This window comes from Nothobranchius furzeri, chromosome 10 (genome assembly GCF_043380555.1).
Source record: "Nothobranchius furzeri strain GRZ-AD chromosome 10, NfurGRZ-RIMD1, whole genome shotgun sequence".
Classification (NCBI taxonomy): Eukaryota; Metazoa; Chordata; class Actinopteri; order Cyprinodontiformes; family Nothobranchiidae; genus Nothobranchius; species Nothobranchius furzeri.
Genome location: NC_091750.1, coordinates 39,750,913 through 39,769,375, shown reverse-complemented (window position 1 = coordinate 39,769,375; position 18,463 = coordinate 39,750,913). Strand labels below are relative to the sequence as shown.

The window sequence follows — 18,463 nt, the reverse complement described above, 5'->3', positions numbered from 1 at the left end:
GATGGAAGAGTGGAGGCAACAAGAGATTAAATAAGTAATTTAGTAAGAGATAAACTGTTATTTTTATTTTATTGAATCTATAATTAAACGGGTAAACTAGTAGTAGCACATTCAATGTCAAAGAGAGTAAAATGTTATTATCAGGAGAGGGAGAATGTTTAAGTGGTTAGCAGCAGTGTGCTAGCCGATGGCCCCCTCCATGAGGCCACCACAGCTCAGTAGAACATCATTGTAGCTTCTTATGGGGAGAAAAACACTTAGAGAAAAAATAAAGTTAACAGCTGAAATAGCAGGAAATAGTACAGTTAAAGAGCAGATTGTAGAAGAAAGTAGTCGAGTGTGGAAAGTGGTCAGTGTGTCCTCCAGCAGTCTAAGCTCCGGTTTAAGGTTGGTTTACGCTTGACGTGTCCGCGAGGTCCACACGGCTCCGCGCGGAAAAGTTGCGTCATTTTTGCGTCATTTTAACAACCATGCCCCTCCACCGTGCCTCCGCATGGCCCAAAATTTCCGCAACGCGCACCTAGGAAATTTTCTAACCATGTGGACGGTCGGACGCGGAAAAACATGGCGGACCGGCAAGAACTAGTATGGCAGAGGTTCGTAAATACAGACATTTGTATGATTCAGCTCTCAGAGATCACCGTGATCAACATGTTGTTAATAATTCTTGGAGAGAAATAGCTCGCACTGTCGGAAAAGATGAGGACGCTGTTAAAAACTGCTGAAATGCCATGTTGTAAACAGTAATTTCTACTTCTACTATGGTGTAGTGTTGGATGCATGCCGTAGAGCTCCATGCTGCCCCGTTCAGTTTGGGAGAATATTGGCTCACCGCAGAGACAAGCCGCATGAACCATAATCGCCGCAAGTTGTGAAGCGCGTTCCAGCCGCGAGCCGCATCACCAAGCGGAAAGTGAATGCGTCAAGCATAAACCAAACTTAAGCCTATAGCAGCATAACTCAGGGATGTGGATTCTCCGGTTTTTACCGGATTTATGGAATTTTGTTGCGATTTGGGGCACCCCATGAGATCGATGCAAATATCTAGTGTATATGGGGTGTGGCTCTGTCCGGGGCTCGAAAGTCGCTATTTATTTATTTTTTCTTGTCCTGTCTGGCTGTGAAGCAAACAGAAATTTCACTATTTTTTTTCACCGAGGCCCACGATCATAAACGGAAATCCTGGGGGGACGGCATAAAGTTGTGTCCCAGATCACATTCGATCCAAATCTAAACAATGTGTTAGTAATCATTCAAAGATTATGATCACCCTCTCCTATTCCTCGAATTGGTATGTCCCATTCAAGCTTTTCCAGCCGGGTGGGGCTGTTTGCCGCTGCTCCCAGAGCTGAGCGGGAGCAGGATAGAGTGACACAGCGGTGTGCTGCTGAAGCTCTACGTTTACCACCACACCACCACTCGTTCTAATAGTACTAAACATATTTTTCTGGGCTAAATTTCTGTACTTTCCCAGTAAAATATCCCTGTTAAGGAGCTGCAGCTCCATTCCTCCCGCTGCAGCACGACACCTGACTGGATCTTACAAAACTTCTCCGAGGTGGTGGACTTAAAAAATGCTGAAAAAAAAAAGCTTTTGCTGCATTTTGCCAAAGTAAAAGGAAACGGAGCTAAATTTTGTCTCTAAATATGGAAATACCAGCAATTTAATGAAGCACCTCGTTATTCATGGCATCAGTCTGCAAGCAGAAGCATGACCCGTCTGTGTGATCGGCCATTAAACTTTTAATCAACAATCACACCTTCTGTAGCCTAAATCCTGTTTTAGATAACAACAGTATAATTGATCCTAGTCCAAATAATATTCCTACAAGTTATCATTGAAATTAAAGGTGTCAACATCTGTTTGTTACTAATTTATTTAATTTTATATGAACAATTGCAGAAGTAGGAATTAAGTTTAAGAAATCTTAAATCCTTAAAACCTCATAGGTAGTGGTTTTATCTGTTACTAGGCAGACTGGATATTTTCTCCAGGCATCTACTATGAATCTACTTAACCCTCTGGGGTCCATGGACGAGTATACGCGTCTTTTGAACAGGTCTGATTTGGGATGTAGTTGCAGCAAGACTCCGCCTCCCTGAGTTTAGATTTCTATTCAGCTTTATAAAGGAGATTATAAACTACACCCCAGTTTTTACATTTCTTTAATAGGCAACGTAAAAGCGGAGTTATACTAAACTAAAAAACAACCTATTTTTAGGCAATCTGATAACTTGTCAAAACAGCAGTTTAGTAATCCGTGAGAGGGAATGTGCTTGTGAACATAAAACCCCCCACAAAAATATAAGATCCTTTTGCTGTTGGTGGAAGTCTCACATATTCAATTGATAAAAAGTATCATCATGTAGCTGAGAGAGAGAGGAAGGCCGCACGAGTAATGAGATGTGCGCAAAAGGGAGCCGTTTGGCGGGGAAAGGAATGGCGCGAACGGAGTAACAACAGTTAGACAGATATTGACGGTAAACTTCATACTGTGGAGCGATCCGGACAGATATATTGTCTCTGCAGTTTAGTAAGCTTTTATTAGGCTTATATAAAGGATGATGAGAAGGATAAATGTCCACTAGTCAGTTCAGATAGTACGGCTGTTTTTTTGAACTGGAAGCAGAGGAAGTGGACGGAGACTCACAGCCGGAGTCTGAGGCAAATAGCGAGGATGTTGATGACGATGTGGCAGATCCATCCTTCCTCATAGAAGAGTTGGGTCATGATGAGGTAGAGGATGAAGGCAGAGATCCAGCACCTCGGAGATCCAACAAGAGGAGTGGGCGGCGCAGCGCAGCTGTCAGATCTCGATGTCCGCGGCGTGAGACAGAGCCACTCCCTACTCCAAAATGCATGTACATTATTGCCAAATTAATAAAATAATTATAAATTCAGATAGTCCAGGATACCATAGTTCCATTCTAAATTATAAAAAACATTTGTCATAAATGTTTGTTGGATCACAATAAAATAAACAACTTTTTTCCTATTCGGATTTTATGTTTTTGAGTGATTTAAGGTCTGATATGCAACCCCTTAATGTCCAAATATAAAAAATAAGTATAAATTCATAAAGTCCAGGTTGTGCTGAAAAGACTGATGCCACTTAAGGCAGTGGTTATGGTTTTTATTTTGGAAATACAAAGGAAAACTCTAAATTGGTCAAAAACGGCAAATTACCCCTGGACTCCAGAGGGTTAACATAGCAGCAGATTAATGTTAACGTCTTAGAATGATTTAAGAGAAAAGTGTCCCAAAAGTTTTGGTTTGTGAAACATCTCCATCAAAACCGTGAAAAGCAAAATGAAAGTACCCTGAAGTTAGTTTTAGGTAGTAATTGTGACCAATGTTCATCCTAGTTTCTAGTGTTTCACCAGGTTGTGGCTCTTGATACAGCAGGTCTGATCATCTGTAGATGTTGCTGCTGATCACAGCTGCTCACTAAGTGACAGACTACAGAAAATAAATCAACAACTTTAAATTTAATAACTTAGTTACCCCAGAACTGTTGTATTAGAATACACCCATTATTTCCATTATTAATTGTGTTTTTAATGAAAATTTGTGGATTTTTTGTTTCTTCCACATCTTGTAGAGGAGACCGAGGAGTTTCCCGGCTCTGCAGACACACCAGTATTTGGCGTGTTATTGCCCTGCACTGACTGGTGGAATGCTGCCATGGGGCAAACTGTGACTATCTTAATCTCTGATGATTGTTTGGGTGAAATCCCGTAAACTTAATAGCTCGCGAAAAGGCACACCAACATCATTTATGATCTTTGGTACTTTCTTTCTGTTTTTGGCTTCTAATTCCATTTTTGGTTCTTTTCCTAACCTTTCCTGTGTTTTAAAAAAGAACCAAAAATGGAATCTTTCATGATGTCAGTGGAAGTGTCTAAATATAGACTTTAGCTCTATAAAGGGTTAATGCTATATCTGCTTTCATGCACTGTGCTGTTTTATAGTGGAGCCAAACACTTCCTGCTGAGTGAAACCCAGTGCTCATCTATTATTCTTGATGTTATTTGGCTTCCATACGTTTCCGCTTACTCCAATCACACTAGTATGAGTGGGCGGAGCCACGCCATGTTTGGTTGTCACTCTCATTGGGTAAATAACAAGCTTCCCACTGATTTCTTGCGTTAGAAGAATCAGAAGTTCGACGTTGGCGAAGCTGAAATAAAAAGACGATGAGAGGAGTTAGTGAAATGAAACAGAAGTGACCAGTTAGTTCCGGTAAAGCAGGAGAATCTTACTGGCATCAGCAGTTCCTACTTTTTTCATTTTTACCGTCCGCCTACGATCGGGGCGGCGCATCCGAGGAGGAACTGAGCTTGTTAGCGCAGCGGCTAACGAGCTAACTGTCCGTGAGTGAAGTGAAGCGAACGACCCCGAGGTTACGTTAGTGGACCCAAAGGTCGGATATTTACCCGGGAGGGTGTCGTTTGTACCGGAGAAAGTGTTGGTCGCATCGGCGCCAGTCACACCGTTGCCCGGGTCTTCCTTTTGGAGGAGCGTCCTGACCGCACACCGCCGACTACATGCCTGCTAACGCCTGCAGCCAGCTAACGAGCCCTGCTTTGGCTATTTGAAGCGAGTTGGTGCTGTCAAGAGAAGCGGGGCACCAACCTACGATGACGGATTCATAATACTACTTATACTTAAATGTGGTGTTATTCAACAGCAAGGAGTTCCAATAGAAGAACTGGGCGCGGAGCATGCAGGAGAAGAAAAGACTCCAGATAAGTAGATAGGGCGCGTCGGACACAAGCAGCTTATTACTGGGTGGTGCTTCTGCCAGCGACCAGGCTTGTTGAGAAGGGTCTGGAAAGACGGAAGGATGAAGAAGTTTTCTAGAATGCCAAAGTCCGAAAGTGGTGGACTTGGAGGGGCGTCCGGTGCCAGCTCCAGTTCGGGAGTCAGCAGTTACTACGGGAAGGTGTTCGCGGTCGGTCGGTATCAGGTCACCGTGGAGGAGCTCATAGCAGAAGGTTTGTGCTGCTTTCTGGGTCACACTTGTCTTTTCTGGTCTATGTATCTTAACTAGTGTAAAGCTCCCAGTAAGAGGCCCAGTGTTCCCAACAACTGCGTTTATCCCAGAATGACGTCCCTGTTAAGTGGCTTCCTCCCACAGCTGGTTTACATCCTGCTTCAGCTTCTCCGCTGGCGGCGGTAGGACCAGTCCCGCCCCTACCGGGCCAAAGTGCTGTCAAGACACCGGTCCGACTCGCTCCTGAAAACACACCCATACACACACATTTCTCACACTCGTGTAATTCTCTTTATCTAGTGTTAAATGATATAAAGATAAATAGCCTGTATTTGTATAGCGCCTTTATAGGTTCCTACAACCTCCCAAGGCGCTTCACAACACAATCATTCACCCATTCACACGCTGATGGCGATGAGCTACAATGTAGTCAACTGTCCTAGGGTGCACTGATGGAGGCGAGGCCTGCCGAACACTGGCGCCACTGGTAGCTACACCCTCCACCAGCAGGTTAAGTATCTTGCTCAAGGACACATCAGCATTCTCTCAAATCATGCCAAGAGTCATCTCAAGGCAATTCACTAAGTAAACATCGCAATTGAGTTCAGTTCATTATGCCAGTTAGTCACGTTTTCTATAGAAGGAAACCCAGCAGATTGCATTGAGTCACTGTTGTGTCAGAAACTTTACATCAATCCCCAAACTAGGCAAGCATGCAACAGGAAGAAGCAGTGGTCCCCAACCTTTTTTGCACCAGGGACCGGTTTCGCATCAGGCAATATTTTCACGGACCAGTCTTAAACATGTAGCAGATAAATACAAGAATTTAATATCATATGACCAGCATAAAGACTGTTTTTTTTAAATGCAACAATGAATCCAGTGTGCACTTGTAACCTCATCAGCATGAACACACACTGCCATCTACTTAACGGTTATAAGTTTTAACCAGTTAAGTTTTAACCAACATTGCATTTCCACTCTCCCTAATGGCCTTGGTTTATATGGCAATTTAAAAACATGCTTTCAAGGTAAGATTCACCAAAACAATTATAAAGTGATTGAAAAGTACAACTCACCAAGGCTGCGTCAATGGGAGCCTTGAGCTTGTTTCTGTGTGACGAGACGGTCCCATCTAGGAGTAATGGGAGATAGTGAAACCCGAAGTGTGTTGCTTATGTCCAGTTTATTCCGTAATTTGGTTTTAGTTGCTGTCATTGCAGAAAACCCTGTTTCACACAGGTAGGATGTTGGAAATGGTAACAGGTTTTCAATGCTGTTGTGGCGATTTCAGGGTATTCCGCCATGACTTTAATCCAAAAAACTGGCAGAGCTGTTGTCTCAAACATTCTTTTCAGTCTGCCATCATATGTGACCTCCAGCAATTGATCATCTTCTTGCACAGAGAGGCTTGATTCATCTGGTTTGTTGACAAACGGGTCACAAACCCATTCCTTGGTCATGCGTGGGTCTTTTGTGGTTGGAAAGTAGCGATCAAACTCTTTTAAAAGCACAGACAGGTGATCCTGCATCAGCTGGGAGCATGACTGCTCAGGCTCAGTCTCTTGCAATAGTCCTGATAATGTTGGAAACACATAAAATATCCCCCTGTTCACTCGCCGTCCTCACAGATCCAGTTTTGCTTTAAACACAGCTACTTTATCTGCCAACTTGAAGACGGTTGTCATTTTCCCTTGAAGTGATAGATTTAGTTAATTGAGAGAGCTGAATATGTCGCACAAGTAAGCAAATTTTGCAACCCATTGCTCATCACTGAAATGCACTGCTAGCGGTGACTTTTTTCTGAGAGAAATTTCTGCAGCGGCTCTCGTTATTCAAACACTGGTCAGCGATCTCCCTCGGAATAACCATCTTATTTCTGTGTATAAAAGAAGGTGTCTGTGCTCTGCGTCCATTTCCTCACAAAGCTGCTCGAACAGGTGACGTTACCGGTCTGTGACCCGGGGGTTGGGGACCTCTGCTCCAGAGGATCCAAGATATTACTAAAGACTACATTAAGGCTGTCATTTTCAATGTCCATATGAATGTTAACATCCCCCACTACAATGACCTTACCAGTATTTAGCACCAAATCAGATAAAAAATCTGAGATTTGATCCAAAAACTCAGAGTGGACGATACAAAACTACAAACGAGTGGTTTTACAGTTTTTCAATCTGGATTAGGGCTGCAGCTATCAAATATTTTTGTAATCGAGTACTCTTTCGAATCTTTTATCAATTAATCGAGTACTCTAATAAATTTGTCTTTTTTTGTTTGTAAACCATTATATCAAATAGCATGTTATAAAATATGAAATACCTCTTAAAAGAGCAAGCAATTGCCAGTTATTCTTCCAAGTTTTATTCAAAATTAGTTTTCAAAACTTAAGCACTTCAGCTTTACTTCACAGTAAACAAATGCGAGCGGCTGCGGCCCAAACAGCACCAGAACCGCTCACAGCTCATGCACAAACATGGCTCACCAGCTGTTTCCCTATTGACACACGTTCATTTTAATTTCTACACTTTCTTCTCACAATAACAAGGATTGTCGAAAAAGCATGTTTGCTGTGGTTATGTCAAATTATACTGATCACAAAACATTTATTTCCTTTCTTTTGTTTTCCTCCGTCACTCATAAACACCGGTGTCCTCCTGCAGCAAACCCGAGGGACAACAGACATCAATAACACAGTAAAAGGTCCGACGTGTTGTGTAAAAACTACCATTTTTAGCACATTTTAAGTCCGACGTGTTGCTACCAAATGCACAGTGTGAGCTGAAACTTGAGTGCTACAAATGAAAAAGTTGCACAGTGTCCGCAGAATATATAGAAATACTGGCTAAAATGCATTATCTTGTAGAGGCTCCGAGTCCGCTTGCAGAAGTGACATTTACATGTGGATGTCAGGTGCTGCAGTGTCGAGGATGTGGTGTTGTGGTAGGCTAAATCCATTTTACAGTATTTACACTGGACTACGTTTTCCGCCTTGGTCCCACACCTTTGACATTTTCTGTCTTTTTCGCACTCCACCGGGGTCCACGTTGTCCTCCATGGTTTAAGAGAAGGTTAAGTTACATTTGCAACTCACGTGTGCATTCAGTGCAGTGTGTATGTGCGTCACTTATTTTGGTCCAGGTGAAACATGACCCTGGGCGATTGCAAAGGCATGAAGTAATCAAACATGAATTAATCAAACATGAATGAAACGAAGCCTCCGAGGCAGAGATTTTGACTTGGAGCTTTTTGTACTCGAATTATTCAAGGTACTCGAGGAATCGTTTCAGCCCTAATCTGGATTAAGAAATTTAAGAATAAGATGTTCAAAAGAACTGTAACTATTAATTGGTAAGGGATTGTTTAATAAGTCTGAATGAAAAATGGTTGCTACTCCTCCTCCTCGCCTTGTACTTGGAGCAATATGATGATTTAAATAATTTGAAGTAGTCGACTTATTTAAGCTAACATAGTCCTCTTGCTGCAGCCAGGATTCTGTGAGAGAGATTATAGAAATCTGATTATCACAATTCAAGTCATTAACTAACAACGTCCTAGAAGAAATAGATCTAATGTTCAACAACCCACATTTAATTTTTCTAGTTTTCTGCTCAGTTGAATTTGTTCTAATATTTATGAGATTTCCATGATTTGCTTTATTAAGCCTGATATTAAATCTGTGTGGTCTTGGCCGTGGGCAGGACACTGTCTCAATGGGTTAGTGGGTGGGTAACTGTTCAGAAGCTGCAGCTGGGTGTGTTAAACTACGACTCTGCTTCCTGGTCTGGACCCAGGGTAGTCATGGAGGACTAATAAAACTGGCCATGTTCCTAGAAAGAAGAGCTGCTCAATCCAAAGAGGAATGGATGCCGTCTCCGCATCAGACCAGGTTTTCCCCAAAAAGTTTTCCAATTATCAATGTAGCTCACGTTGTTTTCAGGACACCACCTAGACAACCAGTGGTTGAAGGACAGCATGCGGCTAAACATGTCGTCACAGGTCCGATCAGGCATGGGGCTTGAGAAAATGACTGAGTCCAACATTGTTTTGGCAAACTTACACACCAAAGCAACATTAATATTCGTGACCTGTGATTGGTGTAACCGGGTGTCGTTACAGTCAGCGTGAATAACAATCTTACTGTATTTATGCTTATCCTTAGCCAGCAGTTTAAGGTAAGATTTAATGTTGCCCGCTCTGGCTCCAGTTAAACACATTTAACTATGGTTTGTGGAGTCTCTAATGCTGGAGTCTCTAATACCACTTTTCTGACTATGTAGCTGCCAATGATCACTGTCTGCTTGTCAGTGGGTGCAGAGCTACTTAGCCCCGCGCTAGCTAAGTACCTACAGCTATCTACGGGCTTTTCAACAGCGCATTGCCAGGCCTCCAATTCCGACACCTGCGCCTCCAAAACTACAAAAATGCCACATTTATTACACGTACCATTATCACTAAAGGAGACTGAGGAGTAACTAAACATCTGACACAGAGAGCAAGAGATAGGAGACAGAAGCAGAGACAGAAGTAGCCATAGCCCTGCTGAGGCTAAGCTAACTGGACGAGCAACTCGTTCAACACCAAATAAACTGCGTGCAAACTCAAATGGTTCCCTAAAAGCTAGGTGGAACAACAGAAATGTGTGTTTCAGCTTGCTTGTGTGCTGCAATAACTCAGAGATATCGGAGTACAGAGAAATGTTATTAATTTTAGCGAGCCACAAACTCCGAACGCGCCGGTAATGAAACGAGACCGTGGTCTGCTGCTAAAATATGAAATAAAACAACAAAATTGTGTGGCTGAAATGTCAGACTCTTGTTATAAAAGGCTCAATAGGGAGCCTAAGTCTCAGCCCTTTCCGGTCGGCTCATGGGTCACCGGAAGAACGAAAAAAATGAATTCTAGTCAACGGGGCTGAAAGAGTTATTTTCTAATCCGCCTTGCCTCCCGCCCTTGATCACACATATATTGTATTTATATTTAAATGAAAAGTAATGATGGGTGTTTTGACCACGCCAGTCACATGATTTAAGATTTATCAGCTTGTAAAAGTTTGCTGTTAGCATGACTACAAATCATGTACAACGCATATATGGCGTCACCGAAGGATCTCCTCCCCCTGGCGTAGTAGCCTAAGGCGAGAGGCCCAGACTTCCCTCTCCCCAGCCTATTGGGCCAGCTCCTCCGGGGGAATCCCAAGGCGTTCCCTGGCCAGGTGAGAGACATAGTCCCTCCACCGTGTCCTGGGTCTACTTTTAGGTCTCCTCCCGGTTGGACGTGCCCAGAAAAACCTCACCAGGGAGGCGTCAAGGACACATCCTGACAAGATGCCCGAGCCACCTCAACTGGCTCCTATTGATGTGGAGGAGCAGCGGGTCTACTCCGAACCCCTCCCGGATGACCGAGCTTCTCACCCCATCTCTAAGAGAGTCCAGCCACTCTTCGGAGAAAACTCATTTCGGCCGCTTGTATCCGCAATCTCGTTCTTTCGGTCACACCCAAAGCTCAATTTGCTGGGTTCCTTATATAGGAAACATTATTTCTGAATGGCTTAATGAACTGTGAATTGGAATGTTTATTATGTGAATTGCCTTGAGACGACTCTTGTCGTGATTTGGCGCTATATAAATAAACTTGAATTGAATTGAAAATTGAATTAAGCAGGCAGTATCTCGATCTCACAGTCAATAAAGTTTTTAAAAAAGTATTCCCCTGGGAATTTCCTAGAATTTCACTTGCTGAGGACGTAGCGTGACCAAAGATGTTTGAGGGTGTTTCTGTGTGTGAATGACAGAACAGACACGAGCACCTGGGTACGCACAGGTTTGATTTATCATCAGACGAGTGGAGGAGCGCGCGTACGACCAGGTTTTTGACGAATACAGGCGTACAGGACAGTTTCTAAAAACATTTGATCAACGAGGGCCCAGGCTTTAAAGCAGATATTCATCTTAAGTTAGATTTAATGGAATTACTTCATCTGTCAGCCATCTTTATATCAAATTTACAGCAATCCAGGAGGCACAAATCAGGATTTCAGCTTTAAAAGGTTCTTGACCTGAACTTTAGCTTTTTGTCACAAACTGATTGTGTGACCTTAAGTGTCTGGAAGGGTATATTTTATCTTCATGGCTCCTTTAACAGCAAAACTAAAGTTCTGGAAGCAGCTGCTGAGTCAGCAGAGCTCTAAACTTCTGCAGTCGGACCAGAACCTCTAGCCTCAGAGTGAAACTGTTTCCTGTGCGTGTGCTGGTGAGGTTCGGCTGTGGCAGCTCTGAGGAAACTTGATGCTGTTGTTCATGATGCAGATGTTTAAGCCTCTTCTGCTCATCCAGCTGCTGTTGCAGTTTGATAAAGAGCATGTGATCGTCATGAAGCAACCGTGGGTGATGGTTTTGTTTCTGGGTGACGCGTCTGTGGAGCTGGACGATTCTTGCTGAGGAGGAACTTTGTCATTTCCCTCTGGTTCCTCTTGGCTGTCTGTCTGAAGCTGTAAAGCAGGAAGCATCTGCTTGCTCCACCAGCCTTCCTTCTGAAGTCCAGGAAGGGTCGCTACTGCATAGTAAAGTTCTGTTGGTGTAAAGAAGAGAAAACCCTCCAGTCTCCCCAAACAGCTGTTGGATAATTTAATGACGATATTTGCTGAGTGTTGCTTGGATAACTGCCCGTGCTACAGCAGCCCCCCGATGCGACAGATGCCTGATAACTACCCACTTCCACCTGCAGGGACAAGTCAAATACGAGTCTCTGACTCTATAAAAACAGGAAGACCTGATCGGCCGTTCCGCTTCCTGTGTTTGCAGTTTCACGAGGTTAGGCCTTGTTAGCTACTTTCACCTGCACGTTGACTTGACCTGGTGGGTGGGGGGTGGGGCCTCACAAGTGTGTTCACGAGTCTCTGTTCCGTTACAGACCGGAGACGTGCATCCAGTCCAGAATCAGGGTCTCCCTGACCTGGACCAACGTAAATACAGTTCATGTGCTGTCAGCTGATGCGTTCCTGCCTCGGTCTGGGAACTCGCGTGCTGAGGATGTAGCGTGACCAAAGATGGTTAGTTGAGGGTGTTTCTGTATGTGAACGACTGAGAAAGGACGCAAGCGCCTGGCTAGCACAGGTGGGACTCATCATCAGATGAGCGCAGAAGGACATCTGTGTTTGTGGCCCTGAAACATGAGATTTGTAAGCAGCGTTATAAATGCCAAACAGATTTAATAATGCTGCAGTGGTCTGCTGTAAGAGTCCTGCTCAGAGTAGCTTTTCCTCATGGTGGGCGTATTTAAACCCACTACTATGATTAACTGTTCTAATTGGGTTTAAATGAATAGTTCAGGACTTTTTAATGGGAATTCCCTCATTTATTCAAATTTTACAGCCATAATTGTGTCTTATTTAACTTCTGAAGGACTTCACTTTTGATTTTGAGTCAGATTTTACATGAATAACATTTAATGTCCTTGTTTTAGCCTCAGCAGACCTCTATAGCAAGGATTATCAACTCCCTTCCCGAGGGCAGGTAATCCAGAATGTTTTAGTTGTTTCCCTGCTCCAGCTCACTTAAATCACCTATTCAGCTCATCAAGCTCTGCAGGAACCTGTTAGTCACCTGCTGGTAAAAATCAGATGTGTTGAAGCAGGAAAACAACAAAAACATGCTGGATACCCGCCCTCAGGGAAGAGAGTTGATGACCTCTGATCTATAAGAAAGATTCATTCGATTTAGAACATCTGCACCTCTTGGCCAATCAGAAGCCAGAATTTTTATCTCTAACTTCACTTGTGTGTCTTTGTGTGTGTGTGTATGAACACGTGTGTTTGTTTGTGTGTGTGTGTGTCTCTCTTTTCTCAATCCCCAGTCGCTCTCCACTGTCGCTGCATGCTTGCTTAGTAAGAGGATTGCTGTAAAGACTCTGACACTAGTCAGTGACTCGATGCAACCTGCTGGGTTCCTCATATGGGAAACTTTTTACTGATTGTCTTAATGAGTTGACCTGTATTGTTTACTGTGTGAAGGTCCTTGAGACGACTCTGGTCTGGTTTGGCGCTTTTGAAACAAACTGAGTATCTTTTATATAGAAGCTGCTTTGACCGGTGGCCTTTGCTGCGCAAGATCCCGGCCGTTGGCTCCAGGCTCACGGATCTGGGGTTTTCCTCCCAGCTGTCTTGACAGCTGTGTCTTATGGTGAACTAATTAAATCTCACTTCCAGTTCAGCCTCTCACATTTGTGGGGTTAAGGGGGGGTTCCCATGCCTTTTAGTCATGCATTCATGGACCTGAACACTTTTTCCAGTAACAAAATAGATTAAAATCAGAAGCCCTAAAATGATAAAATACCACAAAACAAATAAAAGATGATTACAAATTTGGGTTGGAAAATAAAACAACAGATTTAGGTAAAAACGGAGTCTTCAATCATCACACTGAATGGTAAATGGCCTGTGTTTGACTTGTCACCTCCTAGAGTTCCTACAACCCCCCAAGACACTTTACAACACAATCATTCACCCATCCACTCCCACATTCTCACCCTGATATTGAGCTTCATCGTAGCCACAACTGCCCTGGGGTGCTCTGACCGAGGTCATCGTTCCTCCAACCAGCAGGCAGGGAGGGTGAAGTGTCTTGCCCAAGGACACAACAGCAGCATGCTGGGACCCAGGATTGAGCCTACAACCCACTCTTAACTTGTGAGTTAGACCTCTAACGAATGAGGTGGGCGCTTCACGTCCTGCTTTTTCTTCTCTTTGTTAGCTGATGAGTTTAAAATCTGTGAGGTTTTGTTTCTGCTGAGTTGGGACTTCGTCCTGCTGCCGGGGTTTGGAGTCCTCGCTGCAACAGAACATCTGTTCAGCCTGGTTTATGCCATCAGCTCCAGTGTGGAGTCACGCACGCACACACACACACACACACACACACACACACACACACACACACCTCTCCATCAGCTGGCAGTCTATTCCAGGTCTGCCACTAAATATCTGTTTGTTTTTTAAGGGGCAAAGGTGGTGCTGTTGACAAATTTAAAGGAAGCAGCGTTATGACCAATCACACTCCTCCGTTCTCCGTTGCTTTTAGCAGATAGTTGAAAAGTTGGGCATGTCTCCCTCACCCCCTGTGAGCCTGTCAAGAGCCCTTGCACCGACGCATAATACACCCACACAGGCTGTAAGAAAGGTCTGGACCTATCACCTGTACCTGCCACGCGGATGGATCAGAATCCTCCAGTTGAGCTCCGGCCTGTCCAGCTTCCACATCAGAGCAGACCTGAGAACTCCGGGTTTCTCAGCCCTGGTCCTCAGCACCCCTCTGTCCTGTATGTTTGCAGTGTGTCTGCTTCAAGCACACCTGATATACATATTTGAGTAGCCTCCTCAGGAGGACATCAAGTGCTGCAGAAACCTGTTAATCAGTGATTAGTTGAAGTCAGGTGTACGGCAGCAGAGAACCACTGGTGTTTGAAAGGGCAACATGGAGAACATGTAGGACCCTAACCCAGGGCTGAGAGACCCTGGTCTAACAGGTTCATGTCTGCAGCTGCATGTGTTTCTGTTGGTCTGCAGCAAACAGCTGTGACAGTTGGATGGAGTTGTCTGAGCTTCGTGGTGATGCGAGCAGATAAAACCCCTCTCACACGTAAACATTCAAGTTTCATGTCAGAGCGACGTCCCGTTATCTGCATGTTCTGTGCTGCAGAAGAACACCAGCCGCCCTAATCTGATCGCTGCTGTGACCAAATACAAGCTACCGCACACTAATCTGTGTTTTACTTCTCCACCATACATCTCATCACGGCAGCGGTCCAGTCCACGTTTCAGAGAACTTGTTCTTTAACATGACATCACAGTCACTCTGTCAGGTCAAAGGTCAGCGTCTTCCTCTAAGGTCTCCCTTCACAGACAAAAGTAATGAGATATTAATGTGATGCAGGCTTAAATATGGCTGTACGTTATCCAATTAGAGAGCTCTCTCTACCCATGTGAGCAGGCCCAGTTCAGGCACTGAAGCAAAACAGGAAGTAGGGATGAGAGCATGCTGATGTTTCTCTGCCACACGTTCATTCTGAAGCCTGAAGAAGTCCAAAAGGGTTCAAATGGAGGCAACTGGACTTTTTTGGTTTCTTTAAGACGTTTCGCTTCTCACCCGAGGAGCTTTGTCAGTTTTGACTGGAATATGGGAGAGTCAAGATTACAAGCTGTAGCTGCCTGTTGTTGTTTAACGAGCAGAAACTACTCTGAGTACCCTGCCTCTCCGTCCCCTGATGAGTCATCGTATTTATTAGATCAACACGACTCCCTCTCAGTAGACGCCAGAACAGCTTCTCATGATAAGTGTGTGTGTGTGTGTTTTACAGGAGGCTTCTCTGTGGTGTTCCTGGCTCGTACGCACAGTGGCGTTCGCTGTGCGCTCAAACGGATGTACGTCAACAACTTGCCGGACCTGAATGTGTACAAGAGGGAGATCACTATCATGGTGAGGAGTTTTATCTGTTCACATAATTCCTACTTCTTACCCTCACGACTCCCAAGGACGATGTCTCCCTATCGGAATCAGAAGGGTTTGTTGTCTTATGAGAATCACAACTGCTGCGGTTTTATGTGCAGGAACAAATAAATGTTGAGCAAAGTTAGAATTTAGAAATAAACAATGAAACGATAATATAGGGAGACGAGAATTAGAGACGCAGCTACTTATGAATCATTAAATACCACAAATAAACTAATGTGGTGTAAATAAGGTCTGAAATAATCATTGTAGTAATGAACATTCGTGTTAACTTAATATTCATTACTGTAGAGCATTCAGCATTAGATTTAAAACATTGTAGGTACACAGAACATGATTGTAACAACTGGTAAAGTTAGCTAAGTTCTTCTATGAGCCAGAAAAATAAACTTTGTTAAAGGGAATTAGATAAAGTCTTCAGAGACGCCAGAGTCTGGAGATACCGGATAATGGATAAGTTAGGAGTTCTTCATTGTCGACACCTCCTGTGTCAGGTTGGCACGACCTGTATGTTAAAGAAAGTCAGCTTGGACCATGTGATGAAATGCAGGCCTTGAGCCACGCTACATCAGTATGTGTATTCATCTAAGCTGCCAGATCCCAGTTTGTGGTCTCTGAGCATGTGCAGCGCTCATCTGCAGAATCGTTTCTCCACTGTTTTGTAGACCTCACAACTGTACGCTAGGATCAGATGGATCCTAGAGCAGCACGAGGCACTGCGTGATCGGCGTCCAGACCGTGTCGTAACACTGGTCCGGTGTTTTCGCCTCTCTGGTTGGACGTTTAATATAGTGTTTGCTTTTGGGACGCGCCTGGCTCAGACTGGCCTTGTTAAAATCTCCCAGAACAATGAGGAGGGAGTCCATGCACAATGTCTGCTCCGCGAGCACGTGCTGAGCCTCGTGCACGTCCGCGGCTGGTGGCATGTAAACAGCGGCTAGAATGAACGAAGCAAACTTCCGCGGAGAGTAAAACGGTTTACAGTTGATACTCCAGAGGGGGAGAGCAATGCTGGGCGATGGCTGTAACATCTGTGCACATCTGGCCTTTACAGTTGTACAAGGGCTGAAGGCTTCCAGTTGGACTTCACGGTCGACACGTGTAGCTAAAGCTGGTGGTTAGGGTTGGAGAAGCTGAAGTTTTATAGAATATTTGATTATAAAGCACATTATGTTCATCTGAGTCCTATCACACAAAACGAATCCGGTGTGTCAGCGAGCTGCTCCAGTGTGTTCTCTACCTGGATCAGTGTATAACACACGCACGCACGCACGCACGCACGCACGCACGCACGCACGCACGCACGGACGGACGGACGGACGGACGGACGGACGGACGGACGGACGTTTTACTGTGTAAAGAAATGCTTTGTCTTGTCGCTCTGATCACCTCCATGTTTTTGTCTCGTTTTCAGAAAGAGCTGTCGGGTCATAAGAACGTGGTTCGATACCTGGACTCCACCATCAGCGCCGTTTCAGACAGCGTTTGGGAGGTCCTGATTCTCATGGAGTTCTGCAAAGGTACAGTTAAATAAACTTTTGTGATGCTTTAGAGGTTCGGAGGCTTTAGAGGCTCCTTTCAGATGAGTGCATTCTCTCTTTTCACTTATTTTACACGTAAATTTAAGAACATGGAAACATTTACATCAGTGAACGATTGTTTTTGAAATAAAATTTGGATTCATTTAGTGTTTTTTTTTTTTTTTTACCTTTGAGACAAACTGCTTTTATTCTGATTGTCAGAAGGAGCCATGTTGATGATCTGCTTCTGCTGATTATGTCAAACGGGGACATGAATGCATCAAGTTCATAGTAACCCTCAGTGTTCGGTTGATGGTTTTATAGGTTGTTGTTGTTGTAATTACTGTCAGGTGCAGCAATGATTGTTTTACTGGCCTCAGCTCAGGCCCAACACCTTTATTTATACTGAAGTGGTGTAGACGTGTAGCCTAGTGAACCAGACCAAAGTTTGGTCCAGCAACGCTCCGCTGGAACATCTGCAGCCCCTAGCAGACCACAGCAGAGTGGATAACAATCTAAAGGTTCACATAACTTGCTTTTTATTGCTCTTTCTCAACTTTTCTCAATTTTAACTGCTTAATGTTTTAATTTGATTCATCTTCATCAGTTTTCTTTTCATCTTCATTCACAAATGTTAATTTACTTCATGAAGTCTCTGAGACATGTTGGCCAGGTTGTGTTTGTAAACGAGAACAAGTAAAGGTTACTCCTGCTTGACGAGTTAAGGTTCAAACGCTTTGATAACGGAGTTTAACACCCCACCTCCACAGCGGGTCAGGTGGTGAAGCAGATGAATCAGCGGTTGAATGTGGGCTTCAGCGAGGCAGAGGTCCTCCACATCTTCTGTGACACCTGTGAAGCCGTGGCTCGGCTACACCAATGCAAGACGCCCATCATCCACCGAGACCTAAAGGTGAGAACACCTGTCTCCTCTGGACAAGGAGCAGAGATGCTTCTGGGCCGGGTTTAGTTATTTATCCAAGTCTAGGAACAACTTGATCCAGACAGGGGAGAATATTTAATCATTGCTGCTTCAACCTTTTCTCAGTTTCCCGTAGGGCTGGGCGATAAATCAAATGTATCATTATCTAAATTTCTGACTCTAATCAATCATTTTTCCCATGTCAATAAATTTGATAATAGAAAATGAATAGATGTCCCTTTAGGAAGCTGTACCACGTGGGTCAGGTGAAAATGTGACTCAACGTAATACATCACTCCTGGGAAGGATGCTTCTAATCTTAGCAATATTCCGACGGTGGAAGAAGGAAATCCTACAAACCTGTTTAACCTGGGATTTGAATGACATGTCCTGGTCAAAGATAACACCAAGGTTCCTTACTTTGTTCTCGGAGACTAATTTAATGCCATTCGGGTCAGGTGATTGACTAAGCAATTTCCTTTTCCGGATTTCAGGTCCAAAGATGAGAACTTCAGTCTTGTC

At 44.0% G+C, this 18,463-nt stretch overlaps 1 protein-coding gene across 3 annotated transcripts in view; it reads left to right on the top strand.

Moving 5' to 3' along the window:
* The window catches only part of bmp2k (BMP2 inducible kinase), a 55,542-nt gene that overhangs the window by 15,196 nt on the left and 21,883 nt on the right, over positions 1 to 18,463 (top strand). Inside the window, exons 1-4 of one of the 3 annotated variants that reach the window (XM_015960222.3) lie at positions 4,628 to 4,998; positions 15,348 to 15,466; positions 16,914 to 17,019; positions 17,790 to 17,932. In XM_015960222.3, coding sequence (XP_015815708.1) covers positions 4,848 to 4,998; positions 15,348 to 15,466; positions 16,914 to 17,019; positions 17,790 to 17,932 — 519 coding nt within the window. In that variant the 5' untranslated portion in view covers positions 4,628 to 4,847. Of the gene's footprint in view, positions 1 to 4,627; positions 4,999 to 13,567; positions 13,684 to 15,347; positions 15,467 to 16,913; positions 17,020 to 17,789; positions 17,933 to 18,463 lie in introns of those variants that run through there. The other 2 variants (XM_054730404.2, XM_054730403.2) reach the window with 2 other exon arrangements.